Source organism: Camelina sativa, chromosome 17, assembly GCF_000633955.1.
Source record: "Camelina sativa cultivar DH55 chromosome 17, Cs, whole genome shotgun sequence".
Taxonomy (NCBI): Eukaryota; Viridiplantae; Streptophyta; class Magnoliopsida; order Brassicales; family Brassicaceae; genus Camelina; species Camelina sativa.
In genome coordinates, this window is record NC_025701.1 from 9,520,199 (window position 1) to 9,545,302 (window position 25,104).

General features: G+C 36.2%; 5 protein-coding genes and 1 pseudogene across 6 annotated transcripts in view; 1 reads left to right on the top strand and 5 right to left on the bottom strand.

Annotated features, from left to right (window-relative positions):
* Positions 1-2,916, bottom strand: part of LOC104756408 (uncharacterized protein At1g04910-like) — a 4,530-nt gene extending 1,614 nt beyond the window's left edge. The window contains exons 1-9 of one of the 2 annotated variants that reach the window (XM_010478996.2): positions 2,441-2,916; positions 2,281-2,340; positions 2,032-2,122; positions 1,773-1,849; positions 1,589-1,677; positions 1,317-1,500; positions 897-1,181; positions 480-811; positions 96-388 (exon numbers count right to left, since the gene is read on the bottom strand). In XM_010478996.2, the coding sequence (XP_010477298.1) occupies positions 96-388; positions 480-811; positions 897-1,181; positions 1,317-1,500; positions 1,589-1,677; positions 1,773-1,849; positions 2,032-2,122; positions 2,281-2,340; positions 2,441-2,590 (1,561 nt within the window). In that variant the 5' untranslated portion in view covers positions 2,591-2,916. Of the gene's footprint in view, positions 1-10; positions 389-479; positions 812-896; positions 1,182-1,316; positions 1,501-1,588; positions 1,678-1,772; positions 1,850-2,031; positions 2,123-2,280; positions 2,341-2,440 lie in introns of both variants that reach the window. The other variant, XM_010478995.2, reaches the window with a different exon arrangement.
* On the bottom strand, positions 5,044-7,149 carry LOC104756411 (probable acyl-activating enzyme 1, peroxisomal). The gene is made up of 2 exons (XM_010478998.1): positions 6,817-7,149; positions 5,044-6,666 (listed from the first exon to the last, which is right to left on the bottom strand). Exons 1-2 carry the CDS (start codon positions 7,012-7,014, stop codon positions 5,209-5,211), a joined length of 1,656 nt encoding a protein of 551 aa, XP_010477300.1. The 5' UTR covers positions 7,015-7,149; the 3' UTR covers positions 5,044-5,208.
* LOC104756412 (gamma-tubulin complex component 5-like) lies at positions 7,225-12,083 on the bottom strand. Its single transcript, XM_010479000.2, has 15 exons — positions 11,547-12,083; positions 11,366-11,463; positions 11,102-11,264; positions 10,900-11,010; positions 9,745-10,743; positions 9,461-9,613; positions 9,277-9,376; positions 9,076-9,170; positions 8,756-8,950; positions 8,598-8,654; positions 8,449-8,520; positions 8,170-8,268; positions 7,942-8,073; positions 7,687-7,860; positions 7,225-7,599 (listed from the first exon to the last, which is right to left on the bottom strand). Exons 1-15 carry the CDS (start codon positions 11,952-11,954, stop codon positions 7,456-7,458), a joined length of 3,000 nt encoding a protein of 999 aa, XP_010477302.1. The 5' UTR covers positions 11,955-12,083; the 3' UTR covers positions 7,225-7,455.
* Positions 15,707-17,696, bottom strand: LOC104756413 (probable dolichol-phosphate mannosyltransferase). The gene is made up of 8 exons (XM_010479001.2): positions 17,512-17,696; positions 16,972-17,071; positions 16,841-16,874; positions 16,682-16,758; positions 16,580-16,605; positions 16,325-16,489; positions 16,125-16,239; positions 15,707-16,027 (listed from the first exon to the last, which is right to left on the bottom strand). The coding sequence occupies exons 1-8, from the start codon at positions 17,628-17,630 to the stop codon at positions 15,923-15,925; spliced, it is 741 nt and encodes a 246-aa protein (XP_010477303.1). The 5' UTR covers positions 17,631-17,696; the 3' UTR covers positions 15,707-15,922.
* Positions 17,860-19,455, top strand: LOC104756414 (small nuclear ribonucleoprotein SmD3b). The gene is made up of 5 exons (XM_010479002.1): positions 17,860-18,138; positions 18,665-18,717; positions 18,805-18,871; positions 18,966-19,019; positions 19,168-19,455. The coding sequence occupies exons 1-5, from the start codon at positions 17,980-17,982 to the stop codon at positions 19,222-19,224; spliced, it is 390 nt and encodes a 129-aa protein (XP_010477304.1). The 5' UTR covers positions 17,860-17,979; the 3' UTR covers positions 19,225-19,455.
* On the bottom strand, positions 19,785-22,821 carry LOC104756415 (annotated as a pseudogene).

The window sequence follows — 25,104 nt, forward strand, 5'->3', positions numbered from 1 at the left end:
ATAATCTAACCTCGTACCATTATACAATCCTCTGTCCTGTAAATCAGTTTGGTCTTCCTCATAATCTGTCCCTGTTGACGACTCTGCATCTTCATCTTCGTTCTGTTCATCATTGCTTACTCCAACATCTTTTTTGTTTTTCTTCCAAAGTTTTCTCGAATCCATATTTCCCGCCTTTAATTTAGTATCTTCGCATATACAAGTTGATGGATTCTCATGAAACTCACCTCTACCAGCTCGTACTTCCTTTGGCTCTCCCATGAATCCTTTCTGAAATGTTCTGACTCTTGAAGCAAACTCCTCCCAAGTAGTATTCTCTTTGCTCATAAACAACTTGTATAGCTTTTTCGCATTCGGTCTAATTGTCGGTTTATGTCCAAAATATCTCCTACATAACACCAAGAAATCATTCAACACAACGCTTAAAAAAAAACATAAATGAAGAAGAAAGAAAGAAGCTTTGGTTTGATCAAAACTACCTTCGACCGGCTAATATTCTTGCCATATTCCCGTTATTGTTGGTAACGAAGACATCACTTTCATCACACACAACGAAATCGAGTGCAGCCATCCGTGAAGAATAAGAAGAAAATGGTTTCAACTCCATTTTTGTTGCTATGGTGTCTTTTGAATAGAAATGAGGGAATAATGCTTTCAAAGGAGCTAATGATTTCTCTCCTCCGTAAACTTCACCTGATGCAACGTATATATGAACATCGCTCCCATATCCCAAAGCTCTAAGCATTAATCCAACTTCTTCTGGTGTAAGCGGACATCTTCCTTGTCGTCTTTGCTTCTCCGGGTTATTTACCTGCCATGGAAGTTTAACTCGTTAAATCCAACACGAAACAAGAAAAAAAGAAGAAGTCATGCACAATAAGATTTTGTATCCCTACATGTAAAGTTTTCCATCTCCTTCTGATTGTTCCCAACTCTTTTTTCTCCTTGTCACCACCTCCATAGTAACATCCCGAGAAGGCAAGCATATCAGGTTCAAACCTAAGATGTAAAGCAATGAAGTGTTTGCTCTTTTTCCTCATTCTTCTGACCAATTCATTACCCATTTCAATAATTGGATCAGTGAACTTAAGTGCATGATAGTTTACTCTACACCTCAGCTTCTGCAAATCATCTCTCAACTTGTTTGAAAGTCTGTAATCAAATTTATTCAACTGAACTGCCTGAAACAAAAGAGTTTGGAAGACCAAAAAATCATATATAAGCATCATAAAGAAAGATGAAATCATGAAGCCTTTAGAGATGAAAGATGAAATCATGAAGCTAAAGGATTGAGAGAGAAAAGCATGAAAACTTACATGCCTTTTCTGAAGAACAGGTAATACCCGATTGATATAACATCTCTCATTGCATTTTCTCGGTACACGCATTCTACTAGGACTCCATGTTTTTCCTCCTTTTTGTGGAAGTGTCTCTATGATTTTGACATCTTTTGAGAGAAATGACATAAACCAATCAACATCAAAAATATTCGAGAAGTCACTGCATAAAAAAAACACAAAACTAGATGTTACTATGACGCACAACACTTTTGATTTTTACCAAAGCAAAAGCAAATCTGAGCAAGAACCTGGCATCTTTCCAGTAAGATTTCTGATCTAGCTTTGGAATAACAAGTGTAGCATTTAGAATCCGAGCAGCAACAACAGCATCTACAATCTGAACATCAGAACAATTACATGGTGAAACTCAGAACAAAACTTCAGTACCAAAAAAAATTAACCTTAAAATCAGAGAAAGCAAAAGGAACTTACTCCAGTTCGTTGTTGGTTTAAACCACCGCTAGTGGCGATTGCCAAGTATCGATCATTCCTAGTAATTGCTTTAGCATCTGCAGTAAGAAAATCAAATGTAGTGTGTAACTAACAAACCTCATGAAATTCCAAAACTACTATTGGCTGATTCTAGATAGCTAAACTATATTCCCAAATTGCAGAAACATCCAAGCATTCTAAATTGAACTTTCTCTAAATTTCATATCTCTAAACACCAAAAGTGAAAAACTTTACGTACTTGGGAACTTGGTGCTTGCATTACAGCAACCATAAAAGAATTCAGCATTCCAAGAACGCCAGATATCACGATCTGATCTCCCTCCATTTCTCTGCTTCCGTTCAAAACAAACACACAAACCCCAAAAGAGCCAATAAGGTAGAATGCAACAAAAAAAATATCCACACTTTACAACAAAAAGGCACACTTTGCAACAAAAGAAACATTACAAAAACCCATTTTGAGTATATCAAAATTAAGAACCCTAACCGGAACTGTGAAAACGACTGGTATGTTCTTCTCATCATCGACTCCAGAGATAATCCGCTTCTGCAATCAAAACATAAAACAATGGCGTTAAGAAACAGAGAGAGAGATCATAAACAAAAATATGTAAAGTCTTAATAAAAGAGAGAGAGAGAGCGTGTACGGAGATGCGGCGATCGGAATCATCAGGAGGAGGTGAAAGAATGGAGAGAAGAGCGAAGAGGATGAGGAGAGCTCCAGAGACAGCGCATATTAAAGGAAGGAGACGACGGAGACGGTTGTAATAACTGTAGCGCCGCCGCTGAAAAGCCATTGAAGGCTACACGCGGCGCCTTTTTTTACCTTCGCCTCGAAACAGAACACGCGGCTCCAATGGAGACAGAAACACACAAAAGTCTTCGTCTTTAAAGAGAGGAGAGACAAAAGAGAGTTGTAAATCCCTCTGGTTTTTTCACGACATCTCCATCACCACCATTACAATCATTACCAGATTCTCTTCTCTCTCTCTCTCGTTTCAATCAAAGATTGAATTTTTATATTTATCAGAGAGAGAGAGAGAGGGAGAGAGAAAGGTTGAATTTTTTTAATTTATATATAATACTATTGAGAAATGTTATTTTGTTTGTTTTTGTTTTTGTGTTGGGACAGTTCTTATAGATTTCTGGGCTCTGAAAGAAATGAGGCACCGCCTCCAGCACTTCCTTCCTTCTAACAGCTTTATTTTTTTTTTTTTTTTAATTTCATTAATTTTATTATTGAATTAAGGGAACTTGAATTGAATTATGAAATTTAATTTGAGTTTTAATGATAAAATATTTAATCACTATGATGAGCTGGATTGAGAATCTTGCAAATGCAAGTTATTCTATTTTTTGTTGATTTTGATTGTTTAGTTTTCCTGTTTTGCTTAATTACACTTATCAGAACATTATTTGTTTCCTAATAATTGATTTTTATCAAAATCATAATTTAAGAGATAAGATTAGCGTTTCTGTAAACTCTTTAACCATCTTTTCATAATAGAGCCAGTTGCAAGCTTTTGTTTTTGTTAAAATCACTTTAGAACTTTAGAACCATTACTGTCTCAATTTCCATAATGGTGTAAATATTACTCTTTGCTTTTTAGCATTTGTTATATCATTCGTCCTTATGAATTTTCTTCTTTATTATAGAAAAAGAAGAATATTTGAAAATTTAACTATTTCGGTTATTAACTTTTGCTAAAGAGTGTAAGTGAACAAATAGCGTGAACTGCCAAGGAAAGTATACTCTTTTTGTCTTTGTCTTTTTACACTGTTTCTGTTTGCTTGGTCTTGTCTAGGTCTGGGCATAAAAACCGTATCCGAATAGCCAATCCGGAACCCGACCCGAAAAACCGGGTTCGGGTTGGGTTCGGGTTTGCCTATAAAACCTTATTGGGTTCTATTTTTTAATACCCGTAGGTTCGGGTTAGGGTCGGGTAATACCCGGTACCCGTTTGGGTACCCAATAAACCCGAACATATAAACATATTTATAATATTTATCATTAATATAATGCAATTACCCTAAAGTTATGATTATAATTTTGAATATTTCATTTAGTTTTATACCTAAATATCAAAAATAATCAAAATATCTAAAATATATTGTCACATAAGTCAAACTTTAATTAAATTTATTTAAATTTAATTAATTTTAGTTATATTTTTTCGGGTACCCGGTAGTTCGGGTACTAATTGGGTTCTGAAAATTGTAATCCAAACCGACCCGAACCCGGTACTACCCGAACCGAACCGAACCCAAACATGATAAAATACCCGAATGGGTTCTATTTTCCATTACCCATTAACCCGAACCCGAACGGGTAATACCCGAACCCAAACGGGTAACCCGAATACCCAGCGCTAGTCTTGTCACAATCCGCTCAACATAAATGGTGTGAGCCGGTTTGTAGAATTTTGGATTCGTACTCCATACCAAATTCGGGAAAATAATTAACGGTTTTGAGATCATCTTTACCTATGGTCTAAGTCTAACCCGAGTAAGAGGTCCGGTCTAGTTACGCAATCGTGTAGTGTACATTGATTGAGACGGAAAAAAAAAAGATAACTCACACGCAAATTGTAGATTGATTATCATGGTAGATTAATCGTTTTTGTTTATCTTTACGCCTTCATCGAATCATTAAAGATGATGATTCTCTTTTTTCTTGGTATAGCTTACAAGTTTCACCATGTGAATTAAACGTAGTGTTTTATTAAGTGTGTCAACCATATACTTGAGATTTATAATAAAGTTCACTCATTTCGTTGCAATGTTAACGTCTACTTTTTCGTGAATACGAAATATAGGATACATTGTAATCGATTACAAAAGATTTCATCACGATAATCAAAATTTCATTTCTGTTTTGTAACAGGATTCGTTTAGTGATAATAAATTTTGTGATTAATTTTACTTTAGTTAAGAGTAATCCCTATAAATATTATATATAATCTCTTTCGTTTAATATAATACTACATAATTACATACACTTGTGAGTTGTCAATTGTACAATGTCACGTATGTGTTGATCACGACTTCCTAAGAACTACAGTAGTAGTACTTTATTTAGTTTTCTTAAAAAAATCGAATTCTAATTAAACAAATTGCAGTAAAGAACAACGTAAAAATAGATTATTAAGAGACAATGATCCAAGGATTGATTCCCTTAAGATAAGATATATCCACTTGACATCAGATTCAACTCTCTCCCAAGTCAGAAATCAGAATGCTAGAGATCTAATTTTCCGGAATTCAATTTCATCATCCCGCTCTTATTTATTTTAGAAAACCATACAAACTTGGTTTAAGTTTTTTTATTCACACACAACATGATCTCATACGACAGTAGTAATTTTATAACACACATTTCGAAGAGAGTGAAAGTAATAAAAATAAGCTTACCAATTCATAACTTGCTTACGGCTTTCTTTGATAAGCTTCCCAATGCCTTAGCCTTGGTCCTCAGAACAAACTTCTGAACTTTTCCAGTCGATGTTTTAGGAAGATCCTCAAACACGATACTCCTTGGAGCCATGTAATGCGGAAGCCTGTCCCTGCAATAACTTATAAGCTCCTCCGCACTGACTTTTACCCCGTCTTTGAGCTTCACAAATGCACAAGCAGTCTCACCCCAATACTCATCTGGCCTCGCAACCACAGCTGCTTCAAGAACACTAGGATGGGTGAACAGAGTAGACTCAACTTCGATAGAGCTAATGTTTTCTCCTCCAGAGATTATAATGTCTTTCGATCGATCTTTGAGCTCAATGTATCCGTCGGGGTGTTTAACACCTAAGTCACCACTCCAAAACCATCCTCCTTTAAAAGCTTCCTTGGTTGCCTCAGGGTTCTTTAAGTAACCATTCATCACTGTGTTTCCCCTGAAGACAACTTCACCCATAGTCACACCATCAGCTGGCAAAGTTCTCAAGGTTACAGGATCTTTAACTTGTATTTCCTCGATCCCCAAATGATTAACGCCTTGTCGGGCTTTCATTTTCGCCTGTTCTTCTCTAGGCAAAGAGTCCCACTCAGGTTTCCATGTACAGATCGTGCCAGGTCCATAGGTTTCAGTTAACCCATAGGAATGAAACATAGAGAACCCCAACTCTTCCATCTTGTAAATCACATGAGCTGGTGGTGGTGCAGCACCGGTTATAAAGGATACCTTCCCCGGAAGCGGTTTCTGCTCGGACTCAGGCGCGTTGATGATCATATTCAATATTGTTGGTGCACCTGCCAAGTGAGTCACCTTGTGCTTGGAAATATTATCGAATATACCCTTGGCAGTTACGTTCCTCAAACATATATTAGTCCCACCAAGAGCAGTAACGCCCCACAATAAGCACCAGCCATTGCAATGAAACATTGGATTAGTCCATAGAAATGTAGGCGATGAGTGCATTTCGTTGAGCAAAACCGCAGCCAGAGAATTCAAATAAGCACCTCTGTGACTATAAACAACACCTTTGGGGCTGGAAGTGGTACCTGATGTGTAATTGACAGATATAGGATCACACTCATCGTTTGGTCGTTTAACCTCGAAATCGGATTTCCCCATGGCCACAACATCTTCGTATTCCATCGCATTCTTTTTCCCTGAAACAGATCGAACAAAAGGCTCCGGGATCAAGACCAAAAGCGGGACCTTGTCACCGTTCTTAGAGAGGATCTCTAAAGCTCCTTGAGCTATTTGAAGAAACTGATGATCAGCAAAAATCACTTTTGTCCCTGAATGTCGCAGTAAGACAGCTACAAGTGCTGAGTCATGACGAATGTTGAGTGTACATAGCAAACCTCCAACCATAGGAACACCAAAATGCAACTCAACCATAGCTGGAATGTTTGGGGCCAACACTGAAACCTGACAACTTCAAGAATCAGAATCAGAACTTGAAAACTTTCTTAGGGATGAGACTTTTAAAAAAGAAATCTCCAAAACAGCGACACAGAGGCGTGCAATAAAAAGAAGTAAAAATCAAGCTAAAAGAAAAAAGAAAAAAAAAGTTCTGACCACATCGCCGGTGGAGATCCCGAGCTGAGAGAGAGCAGAGGCGAGTCTGACGCAGCGGTCACGAGTCTGGCGCCACGTGTACTTGACGGAGCCATAAACTACGGAGATCCTGTCAGCGTAGACTACGGCAGATCGATCGAGGAAACTGATCGGAGTGAGAGGAACGTAGTTGGCCGGAGACTTGATAGTTCCCTCCATCTTCTTTGCTTTGTCCGCCGGAAAAGTAATATACTATAGTATACTACTATGACTTTAACTGTTCCTCTTCTCTTAAAACGCAAATCTAGCCTTTGGATTTTTGTCGTATTATGTATTAAGCATACATCTATTTGGTTTTTGCTATCTCAGTGTAGTTCTAGTACGAAGTGGTCTACACCACATATTCAGTGTCGTATTAACTTTTTTCTTTTCTCTTTTCTTGCAAAAAACACCTTTTACATGTTTTTCATTTTCAAGTACAGTACATAATTTTTTTACAAACTGAAAATATCTAGAGCTTAAAATAAATTCACACATCCTTACAGTAATTAGTTAAAAACAGTGGCTTCGTAAAGGTACCTATGAAATAGCTCAAAAAAAGCCTGAGATTTGAAGAATGGCGATGCAGCATTCGTGTGGACATCAGATCTGGCTGGCAGTTCAGGCCCTGGAAGATTTTGTCTCTGCTCCAGCAACAGTCATCAAGCTTCCAGTGTCAGACATGTAGTGATAATTGTAATTGATTCTGGTCACTAAATCAGCCAAGTGAGGGAAGTGTCCCACATTCAGCTTCGAAGACAATACCTGCAAGTTCAATTTCCCATACTCATATTAAAATCAATTAAGGAGGTTTCAGAAGTACTCAAGAGTTTTAGATATAAGTGGCCTTACTCTAAGGAGGAAAGCAATACAGTCCTCAAATTGTTTCTCAATCCTGTCTATCTCCATTTCGCATCTCGCCTTCATCGCTGAAACTGCTCCTCCGCTGCTCAGAGTCTGTTGTATTGAGTAGAATTCTAGAGCTAAACCGAGAATCATGTTGATCCGACTTGCGATGATTGCCCACTATACAAAAACCACCAAACACATGGGAGTTATAGTTACAGATTCAAAAATTTTGTTATGCATTTAAGAATGGCCCATTACCAGTTTTTCTTGTACCACAAAGCATTGCCTCTGAATCGATAACAAGTAGGTCTCATGTACATATATGACCTCATCTAGAGAACCTGCTTTTACCATAGATTCACACAGTTCACGCCACGCGGTGTGATATACCTGTTTACAAAATCCAGTTAAGCCTGACAAGCTTTTCATCTTATTCAAGCAGCAAACGGCGGTAACTGTAACTAACTATTCAGTATCAGACAATACCCTGTCCATTACGTATTGATGAAAAGCATCCACAAAATTGAGGAGCTTTTGTTCCAGTAACCAGTGGTGCTTGCGGATTTTTGTTGCAGAGCCTTTACCCTATAATACATAAACACCAAAGTCACTAAGTTTATCAAACTAAACCACATTATTATGATTCCTCTTTATATTAATCCTTATTGATATATGAAAAAATTGATTAGGCTCTTTAAAATTGAATTTAAGTGTTACATGAAACAGTTTAAAATGAAAGAAATCAGTTTGAGAGATATCAAAGACCTTCCACATCCACCTTCGTGCTTTATCAAGCACATATTTTGCTCGCTTGACCTTCAACAAAAATCCCATCACCTGTATTCATTAAAACAGTCAAACACAGAACATCGAAATGTTTCCCCAACAAAAAAAGCTGGATAAGAAAGGGTTACCTGGTTATACTTCTTAATGGCCTCACTATTGGCAATAAGCTCAAGCGGCCATGGCACCTTAAAAAGGAAAATGGTTTAGACCTTTAAATACACATCTATGTAGCCCATGTAATATGCACGCAGCATTTAGGTGGAAGACTATATGTGTTTCTCGATACCTTGTATGTGAATTTGAGAGACTCAAGACAATCTATCCCAAAGTTGTTAACACGGCTTTTACGAGTTGAAGTAAGTGGTATTACGTCACCCTTGACATCTTTGTCTCTGTCTAAAGAATCTTCTCTGGAAATAGATACCACCAATGAATCAGGACTGCTTAACAACATGGCATCAGCTGAATTTCTAATTGATTCCTGTGGACAATCATTACAATTTGGAATTTAGTTTGTCTGTATGAACACGATTAACAACCAGAATCTTTCTATAAGTGATAACTAAGATGAGAGCAGTGTCGCTAGAACGCACCAAGAGTGGTTACCTGAAGGATTATGTTCAACTCAAAATCATCATTTGATGACTCTCCCTTGCCCAGTCTATCGAATATGACAGTCAGAAAGTGTTGCAGAAGGTCCCCTGAATTTTTGAAGGATTCATTAAGATTCCAGATACGAACCTATTACCAAAGAAGTTGAAGCACATAAAACATACCTGAACTTTGATTTGAAAAGAAAAAACATACCTGAACCTAACAAGTAAATGGCACGCAACACTGCAAGTTCGTGCATCAATTTCCAATCATTCATTAGTCTTGACAAAATCACTTTGCCAATGTAGTCCGTCTACAACACACACAACTTTCATAAGGTAACAGAAGTATGAAAGCTGTAGCAAATAATAGCAATGCAAAGCTTCCATCACCGTACCTGCCTCCTGATGTAGATTGTGAAGCATTCTTGCAGTATTACAACAGGAAGTGGAGTATCACTTGGCTCTTCCTTAAGCATCCAGCTGAGAACTCTTGAAGGAAGTGTACTATTCTTTTGGAAAGGTAAGAATTCTGACATGTGGAGCTTCGGCTTTTTTTGTTTTGTTGATCACAAAGATTTCAAAATAAGCTATCAGAAACTATTGCACACGGGAGAATCACACGGGAGAAAAGTGAAGGATGGGACATAAAATGAATCATAGAATCATCACTATCAAGTACCTGGAACGACGGAAGCAACGTGGGAAAGGGAAATAACGTTTCTAGAATTTTCAAGTCATCCTGAGAAGAAAGAAACTCAGATGTACCAAATTGAAATCCAAATCTGTAGTCCGTTCCGCTCAATCCAGCATCTGCCAATCCAGATCCCTCAAAAACAGCACTCAACAAACTCTCATCATTTAAAGGGGGTAAATAATAGTTTTGTGATAAGTTCAAGGCATTCCACGCCTTTTTATTCCTCTGAAGATCTATTTTAGATACTGAAACAACAACGTTTTCATGACAGAATAACCCTTGCAATGCCTTCTCGGCAGCTAGACCAGTTTTTTCGTTCCCAACACAAGTAACATAACTTGCACTCGGGTGTTCCAGTTTGGCCTCCCTAGATCTTTTCTCTTGCACAGCACCAACCAACAACTTATACCACATTCGATCTGAGTAGGTGAGAACCGGAAGATCTTTATCACCCATGCCATTCACCAGCTCTCCACTTATATATGATGCTAAAGTTGGAGAAATCTCCCACTCATCCACCTCATCTTTCCACAGATATCTAGATACATGATCACCATGGCCTATAAGGCCAGCAAGTGATAGACAAAAGATTTCAGACAAGGATAAATCTGCAGTGCTTCTAAAGCTGTTCTTTTCAGCCAGGGGTATTGCAGTGTCCAAATTCCCAAAACCATTTCGCCCACGGTGCTGAATCTTTCCAAAAATTTCTGAACACGTGGAAGGAATATGCTGAATCAGCTGCAGTGACTTTCCAGCAGAAACAATCGACTTACAGATGTCTTTTATGAATATTGGGCATAACACCCGATTATTCTGGTCTTTCTCTTTGTCAGAAACTGAAGTGGAGTCATTCACGTTCACTCCTTTCTTTTGATTTAGCTTAGTTACATTTGATTTTGGACCCGACACCCTCGTCAACAGATAGCTTTTCTCCCAAAACTCTGCATCGTCAACGGAGACTGATTGGTTGGCTGTAAAAAACAACTGCGAAGAACAAAAGTTAATCTTCACATCAACCAAAGATAACGAACTTTCAATGTGCTAGCCTTGTAAATAAAATACTTGATGTGGAAAAATAAACTGCTACAAGAAAATCGTTGAACACCCATGGAACATAAATACAATTCCAAGAACACCTACCTCTTCAAAAGGATCATCAAGAGTTCCCTCAAACAACCATGAATCCAAACCCTCTACGTATGGCAATAAACTTCCAGCAAAGATTTGTAGCAGCATATGAAATCCTTCCACCTGGTCCAAATATTATCATTATACCAGTTATAAAAATGAGCAACAAAAAGGGAGAAACACACAAAAAAAAACTCAGGAAAAAGGTCACAACCTCACCACCTTGTACAAGGCATACTTCATCTAGCCTCTTGTAAAGGTAATCAAGAACGTGAACAGCAATTTCAGCTGCCGAAATAGTTGAACTTGACTCAAAATACGCATGAGGGAGTGCACCTCGTACAACTTGTAAGAGATATTCAGCACCTGAACACATACTAGAAAATAGAAACAAAAATAAAAGATGAACACTGCTATAAAATCTATCTCTTGAACCGAGAAAGAGCATCCAATAGATAAAAGTATCTAGGCTACACACCTAGATAAAGAACTAGTTAATCCCAATAAGGTTGGAGTGACAGTAACATTAGAATTGCTGATCTTCACTTCCTCGTTCAAAGCAATATCTCTGAGTCTCTGTTCCAATACCAATTGCATATCAGTCTCCACATAACAAATGTTCAAGAACAGATATTAAAGAAAAAAAGGGGATAACTTGCCTCAAGCCAAGCAGAAATAGAGTTAGAAAACGCCATTAAAGTAGGAGGAGATCTAGGAGAGGTATTAATTCCAGAAACAATAGACTCAACAAGCTTCAAACATGTTGCAGCATACAAAAACCCAGAGAGAAGAAGATGAAGGCTTGACTGAGACAAATGAGAAACTCGTATCGCACTTTTAGGGCGAAAAGTTTGTTCCTTTTGGTGCCAGATAATAAAGGGACTAGAGAAACCTTGCAATGCTTGTAAGACACCTCTCACCAGATCCAATTCATTCACGCTCACTGAGAGAGGGGCTACTAGTTCTGAGTGGTGTGTCCAAACTCTGCGACTGCACATCGCTCCCGGAATTGGGTTTTCTAACCCAGCGCGATCAACTCGAAGCAACGACGAGAGAAACGACTCCATAGCTGGGTTCAGCTACTATAAATTTTGATTTTCCATACCACAATTTGACTCTAAAGAGGGAAAATCGAAGAAGCTTGCTATAGATGAATTTGAGGAAAAAAGAGAGAAAGAGTGAGTGAGAGAGTGCGAGCGAGATCATATGAAAAAGGTATCTAATGGGCCTAAATGGTACTTCTCCATTTAGCCCAATAAAGGCCATCGCAGTTATTTGTAATTACCAAATTATACATGTACTATCATCTCATATAACAAAGAGTATTAACTCTGTGTTAAGTTTTATTTTGCTTATTAACAAAATAAACGCATAACAATGTTAGCTACTACCATAAACCTTTGTTGGTCGGAAGAAAAAACTTTGGTTATGGACCTTATGGGTTATGGGCTAGGCAAGTTGATGTATGTAGTGCTGACAGGAAACACTTGAACTCACGATATCCATATTACATAGTCGGAGACGGAGTCACACGAACCCCGACTATTTTTGAAGAAGAGAGCAAAAGATATGTGATTATGTAATCCTTTGTTTTACAGTAGTTGTAACACATAAGCTTGATTCATAGTAGGCTTGTAGACAACTAGAAGAGGCACGCTGATCACTCTTGGTATTACTGTATTAGTACATTATCGAATCGCAGCAGCCAACATGGAGACTTTGTGAAATTAAGTCCTTATTATTCAAATATATTACTTCTAATTTGAACGTTGAGGCTTAATTTTGATGTGGTCATCAGGTGGGATAAACATTCGCGTGTACACTATTACGATTTAATGTTCCAAGAAACGATACAATATTGCGTGTAAGATCTTATACATCTAAATATAACACTAGTTTTATTATACGACTACTTCATGAATGATTACAGTATAGCAGCAATGTAATATAGGAATGTTTTCCTAAACTGGCTATATATAAGAAAGACCCTATGCTTGGTGAAGATTCATTATAGGGTATGTACATGTGTGAGTATAAGATCTTATATCTAATTATCACAATTGCTTTGATATATACACCAACTTACCTTTTCATCNGTGAGTATAAGATCTTATTTCTAATTATCACAATTGCTTTGATATATACACCAACTTACCTTTTCATCNCCCATATTACATAGTCGGAGACGGAGTCACACGAACCCCGACTATTTTTGAAGAAGAGAGCAAAAGATATGTGAATATGTAATCCTTTGTTTTACAGTAGTTGTAACACATAAGCTTGATTCATAGTAGGCTTGTAGACAACTAGAAGAGGCACGCTGATCACTCTTGGTATTACTGTATTAGTACATTATCGAATCGCAGCAGCCAACATGGAGACTTTGTGAAATTAAGTCCTTATTATTCAAATATATTACTTCTAATTTGAACGTTGAGGCTTAATTTTGATGTGGTCATCAGGTGGGATAAACATTCGCGTGTACACTATTACGATTTAATGTTCCAAGAAACGATACAATATTGCGTGTAAGATCTTATACATCTAAATATAACACTAGTTTTATTATACGACTACTTCATGAATGATTACAGTATAGCAGCAATGTAATATAGGAATGTTTTCCTAAACTGGCTATATATAAGAAAGACCCTATGCTTGGTGAAGATTCATTATAGGGTATGTACATGTGTGAGTATAAGATCTTATATCTAATTATCACAATTGCTTTGATATATACACCAACTTACCTTTTCATCAAATTTTAAATGATAAGAATAAAAATGTTTATGTTATATCGTTTGTTCGTTTGTAAACCGTAATATATATATATATATATATATATATATATATATATATTTACAATGAGCGCTAGAGCACGATATTGTGGTATTGGTACACATATTTATAGTCGAAGCTAGCTAGCATTGGTAAAATAATAGACGCAGTCACGCAACTAGTACTAGTTATTGTTTTTATCGATCACATCACATGTTCATCAATTTCACCATCACTCAGATTTAAGTTCTTTCTAAAAATATGTCCAAATGAATAAGAACAAAGACATGAAAAATGGTATAGTCTCGTGTATATTTACTTCTCTAATATGCTCGTAACAATGTTATCTATGCTGTAATGTTCTTTTATGCATGTATATAGTAAAGCCCTCTTGCTATTTTTCTTTAAGAGAGCTCTCAATGAAACAAAAGAGACATTTTCGATTTTAAAATTGATTGATCAGTGATAAAGTTCCCTCACTTTTATTCCCTTGATCAAGAACAGGAAAAATAATCCATTTTCAATACAATAATTTGGGGGAAACAATATTGGACAGCTTATATCTGGACATAGTAAGATGGGTACAAACGTTATTTACTGATACTCATGCAAACAAAATAAAGAAAAAGGAAAAAAACCAAAAATAACTAAGACAAGAATAACCCACTAATATAGCTAAATGAAACCCATGGAAATGTTATGGGTACACCAATAGATATATATACGCACATTTATTTGTTTATATATATATATATGTATCGAGAATAAAGAAGTTAATGAGATGATGATGTCTGAGATATGGAGCAATGTGCCAATTGATGATTGAAATAAGAAACACAAGTAAGTTATGGCTTTTATTACCAATGTAGCCCAATTNCCAAAAATAACTAAAACAAGAATAACCCACTAATATAGCTAAATGAAACCCATGGAAATGTTATGGGTACACCAATAGATATATACGCACATTTATTTGTTTATATATATATATATTTGTATCGAGAATAAAGAAGTTAATGAGATGATGATGTCTGAGATATGGAGCAATGTGCCAATTGATGATTGAAATAAGAAACACAAGTAAGTTATGGCTTTTATTACCAATGTAGCCCAATTCACCCTCCCTATGTAGACAACCTTCTTCTTGTTCTTTGCATAGGAAACATTTCTTCTATTTTTTATTCCCCTATACTCATTTTAACCTTTTTATAGGTTTACTAAAACACTTCTTAGCATTGCCCCATCTTCTTGTGTAACTATGTTGTCTTTCTAATTCCACTTGGTCTTATCGCTCCACGTTTTATTGTGGTGTGAGACAGACAACGTGTGTATATAGAGCTTCGACAGATGATAATGTTTTAACGTTTCAAATACTATTGGTGGGCAAAATGTTTTAAAAATCATTAGAAGTGGCTATATATATTTCCAACTCTAACTTTGCTAGTTGATAACGTTAGAAGTGGCTGTATCTTGAACGCTATCGAGGATGAAAGATAACACCTCGAATGTTAGCCAATATTATCAAAACTCTAAATTCACTAACTAACGTAAAAAAATAATCATCATTAATAAACAGCTAGTCACATATTTTAGTAGGTTTATAAAGTATGGACTGATAACTTAACTTAAAGTGTTCCACTTGAACAGAAATATTCTCCGAGATTCCATCGTTTCACCTAATAAATTCTGAAAGGATCTCCTATTTTGATTCCATCCTAAGGTAGAGTGTCCGAGAGCTTTTTTTTTTAATTAGTCTTTTGGTCTTTTCTTTAATTAGTTTACGCTTAAAACGGATAGGAAAAACTCATAAAAATACTATATATAGTCTCATTCAAAGCATCTCTATAACCCTATTGGAATTGTTGGCTTGGAATGACAGTAACCCCCACATTCTTATACTTAATTAGACAGTTACAATATAGATTCAATTCAGCTGACTAATAAGAAATAAATACTACAGAAAATTGTTGAAAATAAGAATTTTTAGTCAATTGTTTCTAGATAGCAAACCTTTTTTGGTTGGTTAAGGATTTTTATCAAATGAAAAAAAATCTCAACTCAGCAGTATTCAAAAGGAACAACGTCTATAATATGAACTTTTGCGTCTCAAAAGATGCAGCTCTCTGAAGTCAAAATCTAAAGTGAAGTTTCTAGAAGACATGATCAGAGTTCAAGTGTTAATGGAAGCTATGATGCAATATAACTGTAGAAGATAACAAAAGAGGGACTCATGTGTTGTTAAGTTGCTTGGTGTCTCTTAAGTCGTGAGCAGGAGATAGACGAGGCCTTTTAGATATTCCACTATTTCAGATCCTCCGAGCTTTGAAGTTCCAAAGACTCTGTCGACAAATGTGATCGGTACCTGCAGATGAAGATGCACACCAGAGAATCAGGATTATGAATGATATCTAGTTTAAAAGCAATCGTAACCACAAGTGAACTGATGTATAAAGAGTGACCTCTTCAATCTGGTATCCTTTTCTGGAAGCACGAACGATCATTTCCATCTGAAAAACGTACCCTTTACTCACACATGAGCTAATCACATCTTCAAGCACACATTTCTTGTATAGCCTTTCAAAAATAAGGTCTGGAGGTCAGTCATGAAACTATCAAATGATGTCAGTAAAAAAGATGCACACAAATAGTTGATTTTTACCGGAATGACCCGGTTAAATCAGATACACCAGGCCATAAAAGTGTTTGAGCTAGCACGTTTGCTCCTCTACTAGTGAGTTTCCGCATAAGATTCCACCCGTGTACACCACCATCTTTTACATATCGTGTACCAGTTACTATACTTGCATTAGTCTCTAGTTGTTTCCTTTATGATTATAAAAAAAATCACCAGTCAGTTGAAATCACTATAGCATGTGAAATTATAAAGAGAACAAGAGACTCTTCTTTTTCTTACTTGATGAAACTCGGCAAGTATTTTGGCTGCAGAAGAGAAAAGTGGCTGGGTTAACTCAACAGTTACACAAGTAAATAAGAAAACTAAATTGATGGCTCTTACATGATGTGAAAGATCAGCATCCATGATTACAACGAAATCACCCGTAGCATACTTCAAACCGTGAATATATGCAGTTCCTGAGATTGATCATGTCAAGAAGATTAATTCCACTTCTTGTTAACCAAAACAAGAAAAAGATGAAGATACAAAATTACATACCTAGACCAAGCTTCTTGGCTCTAGCTCTTAAAAGCTGTATCATTATAAAAGACAAACACAGAGTTCAACTAAACAGAAGAGAGCACAATAATTTAAAAATACTCAGGTCCTAACTCAGTCATTGTACTCACAATACGGTCTTCACCATACAACTGCTGTAGTTGCTTGACAATATCTTGTGTGCCATCAGGACTCCCATCATCCACAACAATTATCTCAAAATCAACATCCCTATATCATCATACACACAAGCGGCCATATTTCTCAGTAACTTATCACAGAGAAGAGCCAACTTAAAAACTGCAATTCTATTAATTTCTTATAAAGATCTGAAATTAGCACATCTAAGCTTCTGATCATTCACCGATCATTAAACCACAACATTCATAAACAACATGAAATTAGCTTTTATATACAGTTTGAGGGATCACTAAAATTAGCCTTTACTAGCTCATGTGCAAAAAAAAAAAACAACAATCACGAATTTGGATCTGCAAGCTGGCTACAATGTAAAACCATGATCGGAAAATTTCCGAGATCCTTAAGGGAAATTGGCGATCAGATTCGAATTTTAAGCAATATTTTCCAAACAGTAACACCCCCGATTCTGGAATTGAACAAGGAACGTGAAAAAGGATCAAAGATATATATATATATATATATTCACTAACCGGAGATGCTTAAAAATAAGGTAGACAATGATAGCTATGTTGAGGCGCTCGTTGAAGGTAGGAATGATTATGCTATACTTATACTTCTTCTCTCCTATGTTCTCCTTCTCGTCCGCCATATCTCCCGGCGAGTTTTGCAGCCTTCTTCGTCTCTACTACACCCGTGAAAATCAGTCGTCGTCTGTAAAAAAAATACGGATTAAAAAAACAGTTAATGTCAAAATATAGGGACTAAAAAAGTAAAATTTTCAAATTGGGCCTAATATAATAAACGGGCCTAACTTAAAAGCCCGAAATTAAATGAGAGAAAACTTTTTAAAAACAGGTAAAAATCGTCCATAATAGCATCTGAATCGGTCGCTCTCTCTCTCTTTGCTTCCGCCATTTTTTTTTTTATTTTCTAGGTTGCAGAGTTAAGGGGAAGGTTTATAATTAGGGTTTTGTCTAGAGAGAGAAAGAGAAGGAGAGATGAGCCGAAGTTTGGGAATACCGGTGAAGCTTCTACACGAGGCATCGGGTCATATAGTGACGGTGGAGCTAAAGAGCGGTGAGCTCTACAGAGGAAGTATGATTGAGTGTGAGGATAACTGGAACTGCCAGCTCGAGGATATTACTTACACCGCCAAGGTAACTAACTGTTACTTTGATTATCTCGATTCGTTTTATTTTGAGATTTTTTTTTTTGAATTATAGGTTTCGTTTTCAATTTTTGTTGGTGCTGTAAAAACCCTAGATTTAGTGAGCTGGGTATAGTTGCTTGGAAATTTTAGATTGATTCTTATTTAGATTTGTAAGTATGATTATGTATCTTTGGAGTTCTTATTGTTATAAAACCCTAGAATTGGTGATCCTGTATAGTAATCCCTAGATTGGTTAAGCATAATAAAGTTTTATGCAAAGCCTAAGTTGCTCTTTAGAAATACAGGGGTCAAATAATGTGAATTACCTGAAGTTTGCAAGTCTTAAAGCTTCCTCTTTTTTACGATTTGTGTGCTGTATGGGTTTTGAATTAACCTGGAGTTTCCAGTTCAGAGTTATTTCACATTCTACATAGATAATCCTTCGACATGTTTATCTTCAGATACAGTATAATGGGTTTTCTTGTTAATTCTCACTTGACTTTTGTTTCGGATTTTCCAATGTTGTCTTACAGGATGGTAAAGTATCACAGCTTGAGCATGTCTTCATTCGAGGCAGCAAAGTCAGGTGCTGTAAACACTTCTTTTGACTTGTGCTTGGTTCCTGTTTTATGCTGGTTGATTAGTAATTTGACATATGGAGAGATCTTGACAGGTTTATGGTCATACCAGACATTCTCAAGCATGCTCCTATGTTCAAGCGTTTAGATGCTAGAATCAAGGTATTTACTTTCTGAACCCTGGATGCAGAATGATAGTAGAGTCTTTATGTGTATCCGCATTAAACTTAATACTTTACTTGGTTAATCAATGTAGGGAAAGAGCTCATCGCTGGGTGTTGGTAGAGGTAGAGCTGCAATGCGAGGAAAAGTAAGTTCACTCTCCCTATGAAATCAATGTTTCGAAGTTTTATGGGAGTTTTGCAGCATATTGAAATCCTTGTTAGCCCTTAATGTTTGTTTCTTCTTTGTCACTAACAATTGTTTGATTCTTGAATCTTTGTGATGTTCTCTTATAGCCGGTTGCTGGGCGTGGAACTGGAGGAAGGGGAGCAGTACCACCTGTGAGGAGATGATTGATTTTATGTCCAACTTGTAAGCTTTGATTCTGAGACAGTCTTTCTGCAATATCCAGGTCAGGTGAAAGCCGCCTTTCTTGTGTCTGGCATTTATGCTTTAGGGTACATTGTAAAACCAAACAAGAGAGAACGAGAGATATCTCCCAGATGCACTAGTAGTTCTGTATTTTGGGGTACCATGTTTGAATCAATTGACAAGTTTTCATTATGATCTTTTTGATTTGCCCATTCTCCATCTCTGGTAGTAGTGAATAAAGCAAAGCACACACTGATTTTCAAAATGGTCTTAATAAGACAAAGCTCTCGGCTAAATTGAAGGAACAAGATACTGAACACTAGCAGTAGATGAAGATAAACCATTGATTGACTAAGTAAGGAGGACTATAATCTTACAATAGCTGACTAACAATTTGGATTTTGGATATTTGGGAAACAATGTAAAAAGAGAACAAGTGATGTGTTGGTCATAGAATATCCTTGAGTAAATTTCACAACAAAACTATACATGTAATTATATGGGTGATTGCTTCACAAGTTGAATATAGAAAAACATGATATCGAAAAGATTGATTGCATCTTTTTATTTCTCTCTTAAGTGAAGAAAGATCAAAAGACCTTTAAAAGAGAAGAACCGAAACAACAATTGTACATCTCCCCATTTGGGCAACTTCAGTTGCTCTATCTCTTTTTTCTCCCTCACTCTTTTAGTTTCAAAAAGAACAAACTCGAGTTAAGTCATATTAGATTCTTATTATAGTTTTTAGTCTTCATTAAAGCAGAAACCCAGCTGGTTCAGTCCTTGCAGCATGATAGAACTTAGATGTGTTGTACTTCCTGTGAACACCTGTGAGCTTCCCTGTTCCTGCCTTGTGATGAAAAGCAACCATCTTTCTTGCACATGCCCTGAGATAAGAAAACCAAAACCCATTTTCAGAATTCAAATAACTCATATGGTATTTTTAAAGAGATTTGAAAACCATGGGATGTTCTGAATCTTACAGTAGCTGTTCTTCCGTGTAGCCTGTGTGAAACTCACAGGTTTTGCTCCATTCTTCATATCCCTTAAGTGTACACTGAGCAGTGTATACTGCTGACGCCGCTAGCTTAGATGGAAGATACTCCAGCATCTCATACTCCACAAGGCAAAGTTCGATCATAAAGAACGACAAAACCTCAAGCTGAAACCACAATTGCATACCACACAGATTTAGATATTAGGCCTGATGGTTTTCGAACATAAAGATTCAAGCTTTTTTATTATGAAGATATATACCTTTTTGTCAGACTGAGCTGCTTTGAGAAATCGTTTCATGAAAACATATGGAGTTGGTAGAGAGAAATTGAATTGCAAGGTGTTGGCCATTAGCTTCTCCTGCAATAGAAACCAAAACAGGTTAATTAAACTGTGAAGCATCATTCTATGGTAATTGATGATCAATAGAAAGTTGTATTTACCATATCTAGCACTTCTCTTCTAGTATAAGCTTTGTCAGAGATCAAGATGAGGTCATCCACTACTGGAACTGACACTTCTTCGTATTTGCAAGCAAGCAACAGAGCAGTAACTCCAACTAGCTGAAGCTTTTTCCTCACGATCTGATGAACTGCAAGGAATCTGTCGATGACATTGATTGTGAGATAAAGGGTTTCCTCCATCAGCTCAAACTTGTAGTGCACCTGCTCAAAATAAGTTTCCATGTTAATTTATCTTCAGGCACATTAAAATAACAACAAATGACATTAGAGAATAGCTTTGTCTGGTTCTGTCTACCTCAATTAACCAGTCAATGAGGATTCCCCTCATTCTCTCATTAAGATCTTGTTGATTGTCCATATAGTTAGGAGGCACGCAACTAAGATTCTGCAGAATCATAAGAATGAATCAAACATAAGTACAAGTCCTTGAAACTAGAAGCACCTTAATGATTAAAAAATAGAAAAGCAAAAAAAAATGTGTGTTAAACAACACCAAGTTACCTCAGATTTCCTGTAGAAAGTATGCATATCATTGACATATTCAACCACGGCTAAAGGATTCTTCTCATCAGAGGCGTCAATATCCATCACACGCTCTTCTTCTTCATCTGCATCTTCCATTTCAATCTCCTTCTGCTCCTTTTGAAAGATAGAAGCAATATGAGTATAACTCTTATAGACACTTCCGTAAACAAAAAAGAGGTCGAGAAAATATGTATACCATGTCAATCTCCTCCAGCATTGCTTCAGTGTGTTGTACAAACATTGGTTCATGAAAGTCGCCTCCTTCTTCCTCATCACAATCATCCACATCAATGACAATCCTCTCAGGCTCTTCACTTGAAACCGAGTCTGGTTTCTTAGTTTCCTAAGAGTTAAAAGATGAGAAATTAATATCCAGTCTATGTCATCACTGTTCTAAATGAAACACACATTGAATAGTGACAGTATAGAGTACCTCTTCATGGATTTGTGGCTTATGATCTGCTAACTGAGCAGCAAACTTCCTGAATCAACAGAGAGTAGTAAAAGCTTTGTTAATTGACTCGTTAATCAGACAATGTGAGACACTACAAGTAGACAAGAGTAAAAATCTATACTTTACCTAGTAATTGGTCGATGCGCAGGTGGTTTATTACAGATGCCATCCCTCCTGCGATGTCAGAGTAAACAAATTGGGTTCCTAAGAATCTAATCAAAAGGGAGAAAAGAAAAAAACTAATCTTGAATCTGAGGATTGATTGAAGTGAACATACTCAGAGAGTGATCTTTTGTTAACAGCATAAGGGTAAGACGGCGCTTCAATGATGTTCTTGTTAATAGTACTTAGTGCTCTTCTGGTCGGTCCTGTCGTCCCCGTGGTCTTGATCTTTCCTCCTCCTCCTCCGCCTGCACCAAAGTCAATTTGGGGTTAAAATCGAAAGATAAAGTTTGGATTTTTAATAACAACAAAATCGTTCGTTCGATTAAAAGGGGTACCTTGGAGATTCATTGATCCGATTAATCCAAGGCTGTTCTCATCTGATCTACCCATGTCTTCTTCTTCGTATATCTGCGGAGGTTATTAATTTCATTAAATCCCCTCTTCTCGAAAATCAAATTTCAAAAATCGAAACATCCCCCAACCTTAAAAGCAGGGTTTTTTAATTTTGTGTTTTCAAAAATCAAAAATTAAAAGACGAGTCTTGACAATCAAAAACCTACAGGTCCGGTTTAATATAATAATAATCTCAATCAAAGACCCAATCAAGAACAAAGACCTAAACCCAGATAAGAAGAAAAAAGCCACGGTTTTTTTCAAAAAAAGTTCACCTTTTTAACAGTCAATTCAAAAGAACCACCGCAAAATTAAGTCAACCCTTGATCACAAATTCTTCACAAAGCAAACCCAGTGTAAATCTCTCATAAACCCTAATAGTTCTTGTTCCCGTTGGATCCAAAGTTGATCAAACAAAAGGAGAGAAAGAGAGATCTTTTTAAGCAAAAGCCCCAACGCTCTCTTTCTCTCTACTCTAATGGCTTCCTTCGATATTGAAGATCCCTCACTCTCTCTCTCTCTCTCTCTGTTTCTCTCTATCTTCTCTCTCTCATATAAGGGGCAAAGAAAGAAGAAAGAAGATTAAAAAAAAAAAAAAAGGGCTGAAGAGTAATAGAGAAATTTGAAGACGAGAAGAGCGGATAAATTGTCCGTAAATTTTTTATTTTTTTTTATTTTCTTTAACATTAACGGCTAGTTCATCTCAGCCGTTCGTTAAAGCCACGTGTACCGAATTAAAAGTTGCCTTCTAGGCTTCTACTCTGCATCTCTCTACTTAACGGCTATTATAGTTTTTTTTCCTCCATGTGTGTGTACACTACTAATTCAAAATTATTTGTTTTTCTATTTTGGGGAAGACAACTCATTTGTTAGAAAAAAAAAAATATACATTTCTATAAACACAAATTAAAAATACCTTAATCTGATATATTTTAAAGAATGATGTTCGTCTCCTTTGACCACAAAAGACAGACTCGTTTGAAATACATTTCTCAAAATATATTATATCCTATTTGTTTTTAGCAGAACACACACACCACATACAAAGTTCAGATCTTGAAGTGTATCATTTATAATATCATACTATATTTTTATGGGAATAAAGATATATACTAATGTTTACATAATAATGGCTTTGATCCACTCCATCTTTTCGCTCAAACTACTACACTAGTATCACCGATCACATTTAAAATCAATCATGCCATTTTTTGTCAAAGTAGGAATATTGTGTTTCTTTATAAAAGAACCAATAATGTAATAACACCTTGTTTGTTTATATTTAACATTGAATTAACATGTTGTGCTTTTTTAGTCTTAGCCTTTTGGGTTTGAAATTGTGCTATAACCAACCGGCATTTGAAAAAAGATGTATATTATATCTTCTAGGTTGCTTCGTGTATATATATGATCATAGTATCTGAGCTTCCTCGGTATCGTGCAGTTTCTATTGTCCCTTGTCTTGTTCTTGCGGTTTATCTTCTTGACTTCTTGTGTAGCTTTCGATTTATTGCCCGTAGACTGCTGATACATGACTCCACCAAACATACAAATGAAGAGTTCCAAAGAAGATTGAATGGTTATCCCATATTAATCAAATTATTCACAATGCCAAGAACCGTAAAACCAACCGGTGGCATAAATCCCCCTGCAACACGAAAAACTGAAGAAAGAGATGGCTTCACCGAATAAACAAGAAAAAAATCCACTGATAAACTGTACCAATCAGGCTGATCAATTATGCCATGCCTTAGTTTCTGAAACTGTTCCATTATGAGCAACTCAAGTGGGAAAAATAGAAGGGCTTTGTAGGTTATTGTAAAGCACAAGACCCCAAGTGTTTAACCCGATAGTCATAACCACGTGATTGATGTTAGACAAGATCTATAGACATACTCACAAGATACGCAATAGCCCAGCTATATACACTGTGACTGTAAACTGGTAATCAGAAACGATTCATATTGACGACTAATAAAGCAAAAAAAAAAATTCCAACAAATACATCGAGAAACAGTAACGAAGAAGCAAACTTGATTTTCAGAAAATACGAACCTGAGTTGATGAGATGAATCGTCGTAATTGGAGAAAGAGATCACAGAAGAAGGTGATGCTGCTTGCTTGTAGCCTTGTAGGAGCGAAATGGAGCTTTACATCGGCGCAGACATTGGATCTGATCTTTTTGAATTTCCAATTTTTTCACCAGTTTTTTTTTTTTGTGTACATAATTAATGAATTCAAAATCTGCAGCAACTCGGCCCAACACTAACCATCAGACTAGAGCCCATTTAGTATTTTTAGATGTATTAGGCTTGTGGGGACTGTGTGCCACACACAACTGTACTGGACTTATGCAATTTTTAATGAAACTGCATTATTTTAGATGATTAATAATTTTGATTTGATTGATGAAATGAAACTTTAATAAAAAGAGAAAAACAAAAAGACAAAAAACCTTAAACTCGTACATTCAAATTCAATATCATATGATATGATTGGAAAATTGTACCTCAGTAGTTGGTTATACTTTTATTCAAGTAATCTTGGGTGAATCCAGCTCATAATTATAAAACAAAAAATGGAAGAAATTTGTTAATTTAAATCATATAACTACTATACGACATTCATAGGAAAATTTGGTAAATAACATAACTAACATCGTTATTTAATTTTAAAAAGTATATCTATATACCCCTTTTGATATACCCCTTTTCAAAAATACCCTCTTTTCTGGCCATTTTTATTTATGCCCTCTTTTAATTTTTAATGACCATTTTACCCTTAGATGAAAATTATTTTATTCAATAAAAAGAAAAACAAAATTTTCCCGCCAAAAAATTTCCGACATATTTTCCCGCCAAAAA

Bases quoted from the DNA above. Each gene is read 5' to 3' on its own strand.
- LOC104756412 (XM_010479000.2), bottom strand. From the start codon at position 11,954: ATGGAGTCGTTTCTCTCGTCGTTGCTTCGAGTTGATCGCGCTGGGTTA. The intron at 11,011-11,101 runs GTTGTGACCTTT...TATTTGGACCAG, and splicing joins GCCTTGTACAAGGTGGTGAG to GTGGAAGGATTTCATATGCT. The intron at 8,655-8,755 runs GTATCGAGAAAC...TTCCTTTTTAAG, and splicing joins CTCTCAAATTCACATACAAG to GTGCCATGGCCGCTTGAGCT.
- LOC104756413 (XM_010479001.2), bottom strand. From the start codon at position 17,630: ATGGCGGACGAGAAGGAGAACATAGGAGAGAAGAAGTATAAGTATAGC. The intron at 16,875-16,971 runs GTGAGTACAATG...ATAATGATACAG, and splicing joins TGTATGGTGAAGACCGTATT to CTTTTAAGAGCTAGAGCCAA. The intron at 16,606-16,681 runs GTAAGAGCCATC...TCTCTTCTGCAG, and splicing joins ATGCTGATCTTTCACATCAT to CCAAAATACTTGCCGAGTTT.
- LOC104756414 (XM_010479002.1), top strand. From the start codon at position 17,980: ATGAGCCGAAGTTTGGGAATACCGGTGAAGCTTCTACACGAGGCATCG. The intron at 18,139-18,664 runs GTAACTAACTGT...GTTGTCTTACAG, and splicing joins ATATTACTTACACCGCCAAG to GATGGTAAAGTATCACAGCT. The intron at 18,872-18,965 runs GTATTTACTTTC...TAATCAATGTAG, and splicing joins GTTTAGATGCTAGAATCAAG to GGAAAGAGCTCATCGCTGGG.
- LOC104756411 (XM_010478998.1), bottom strand. From the start codon at position 7,014: ATGGAGGGAACTATCAAGTCTCCGGCCAACTACGTTCCTCTCACTCCG. The intron at 6,667-6,816 runs GTCAGAACTTTT...TGAAGTTGTCAG, and splicing joins GGATCTCCACCGGCGATGTG to GTTTCAGTGTTGGCCCCAAA.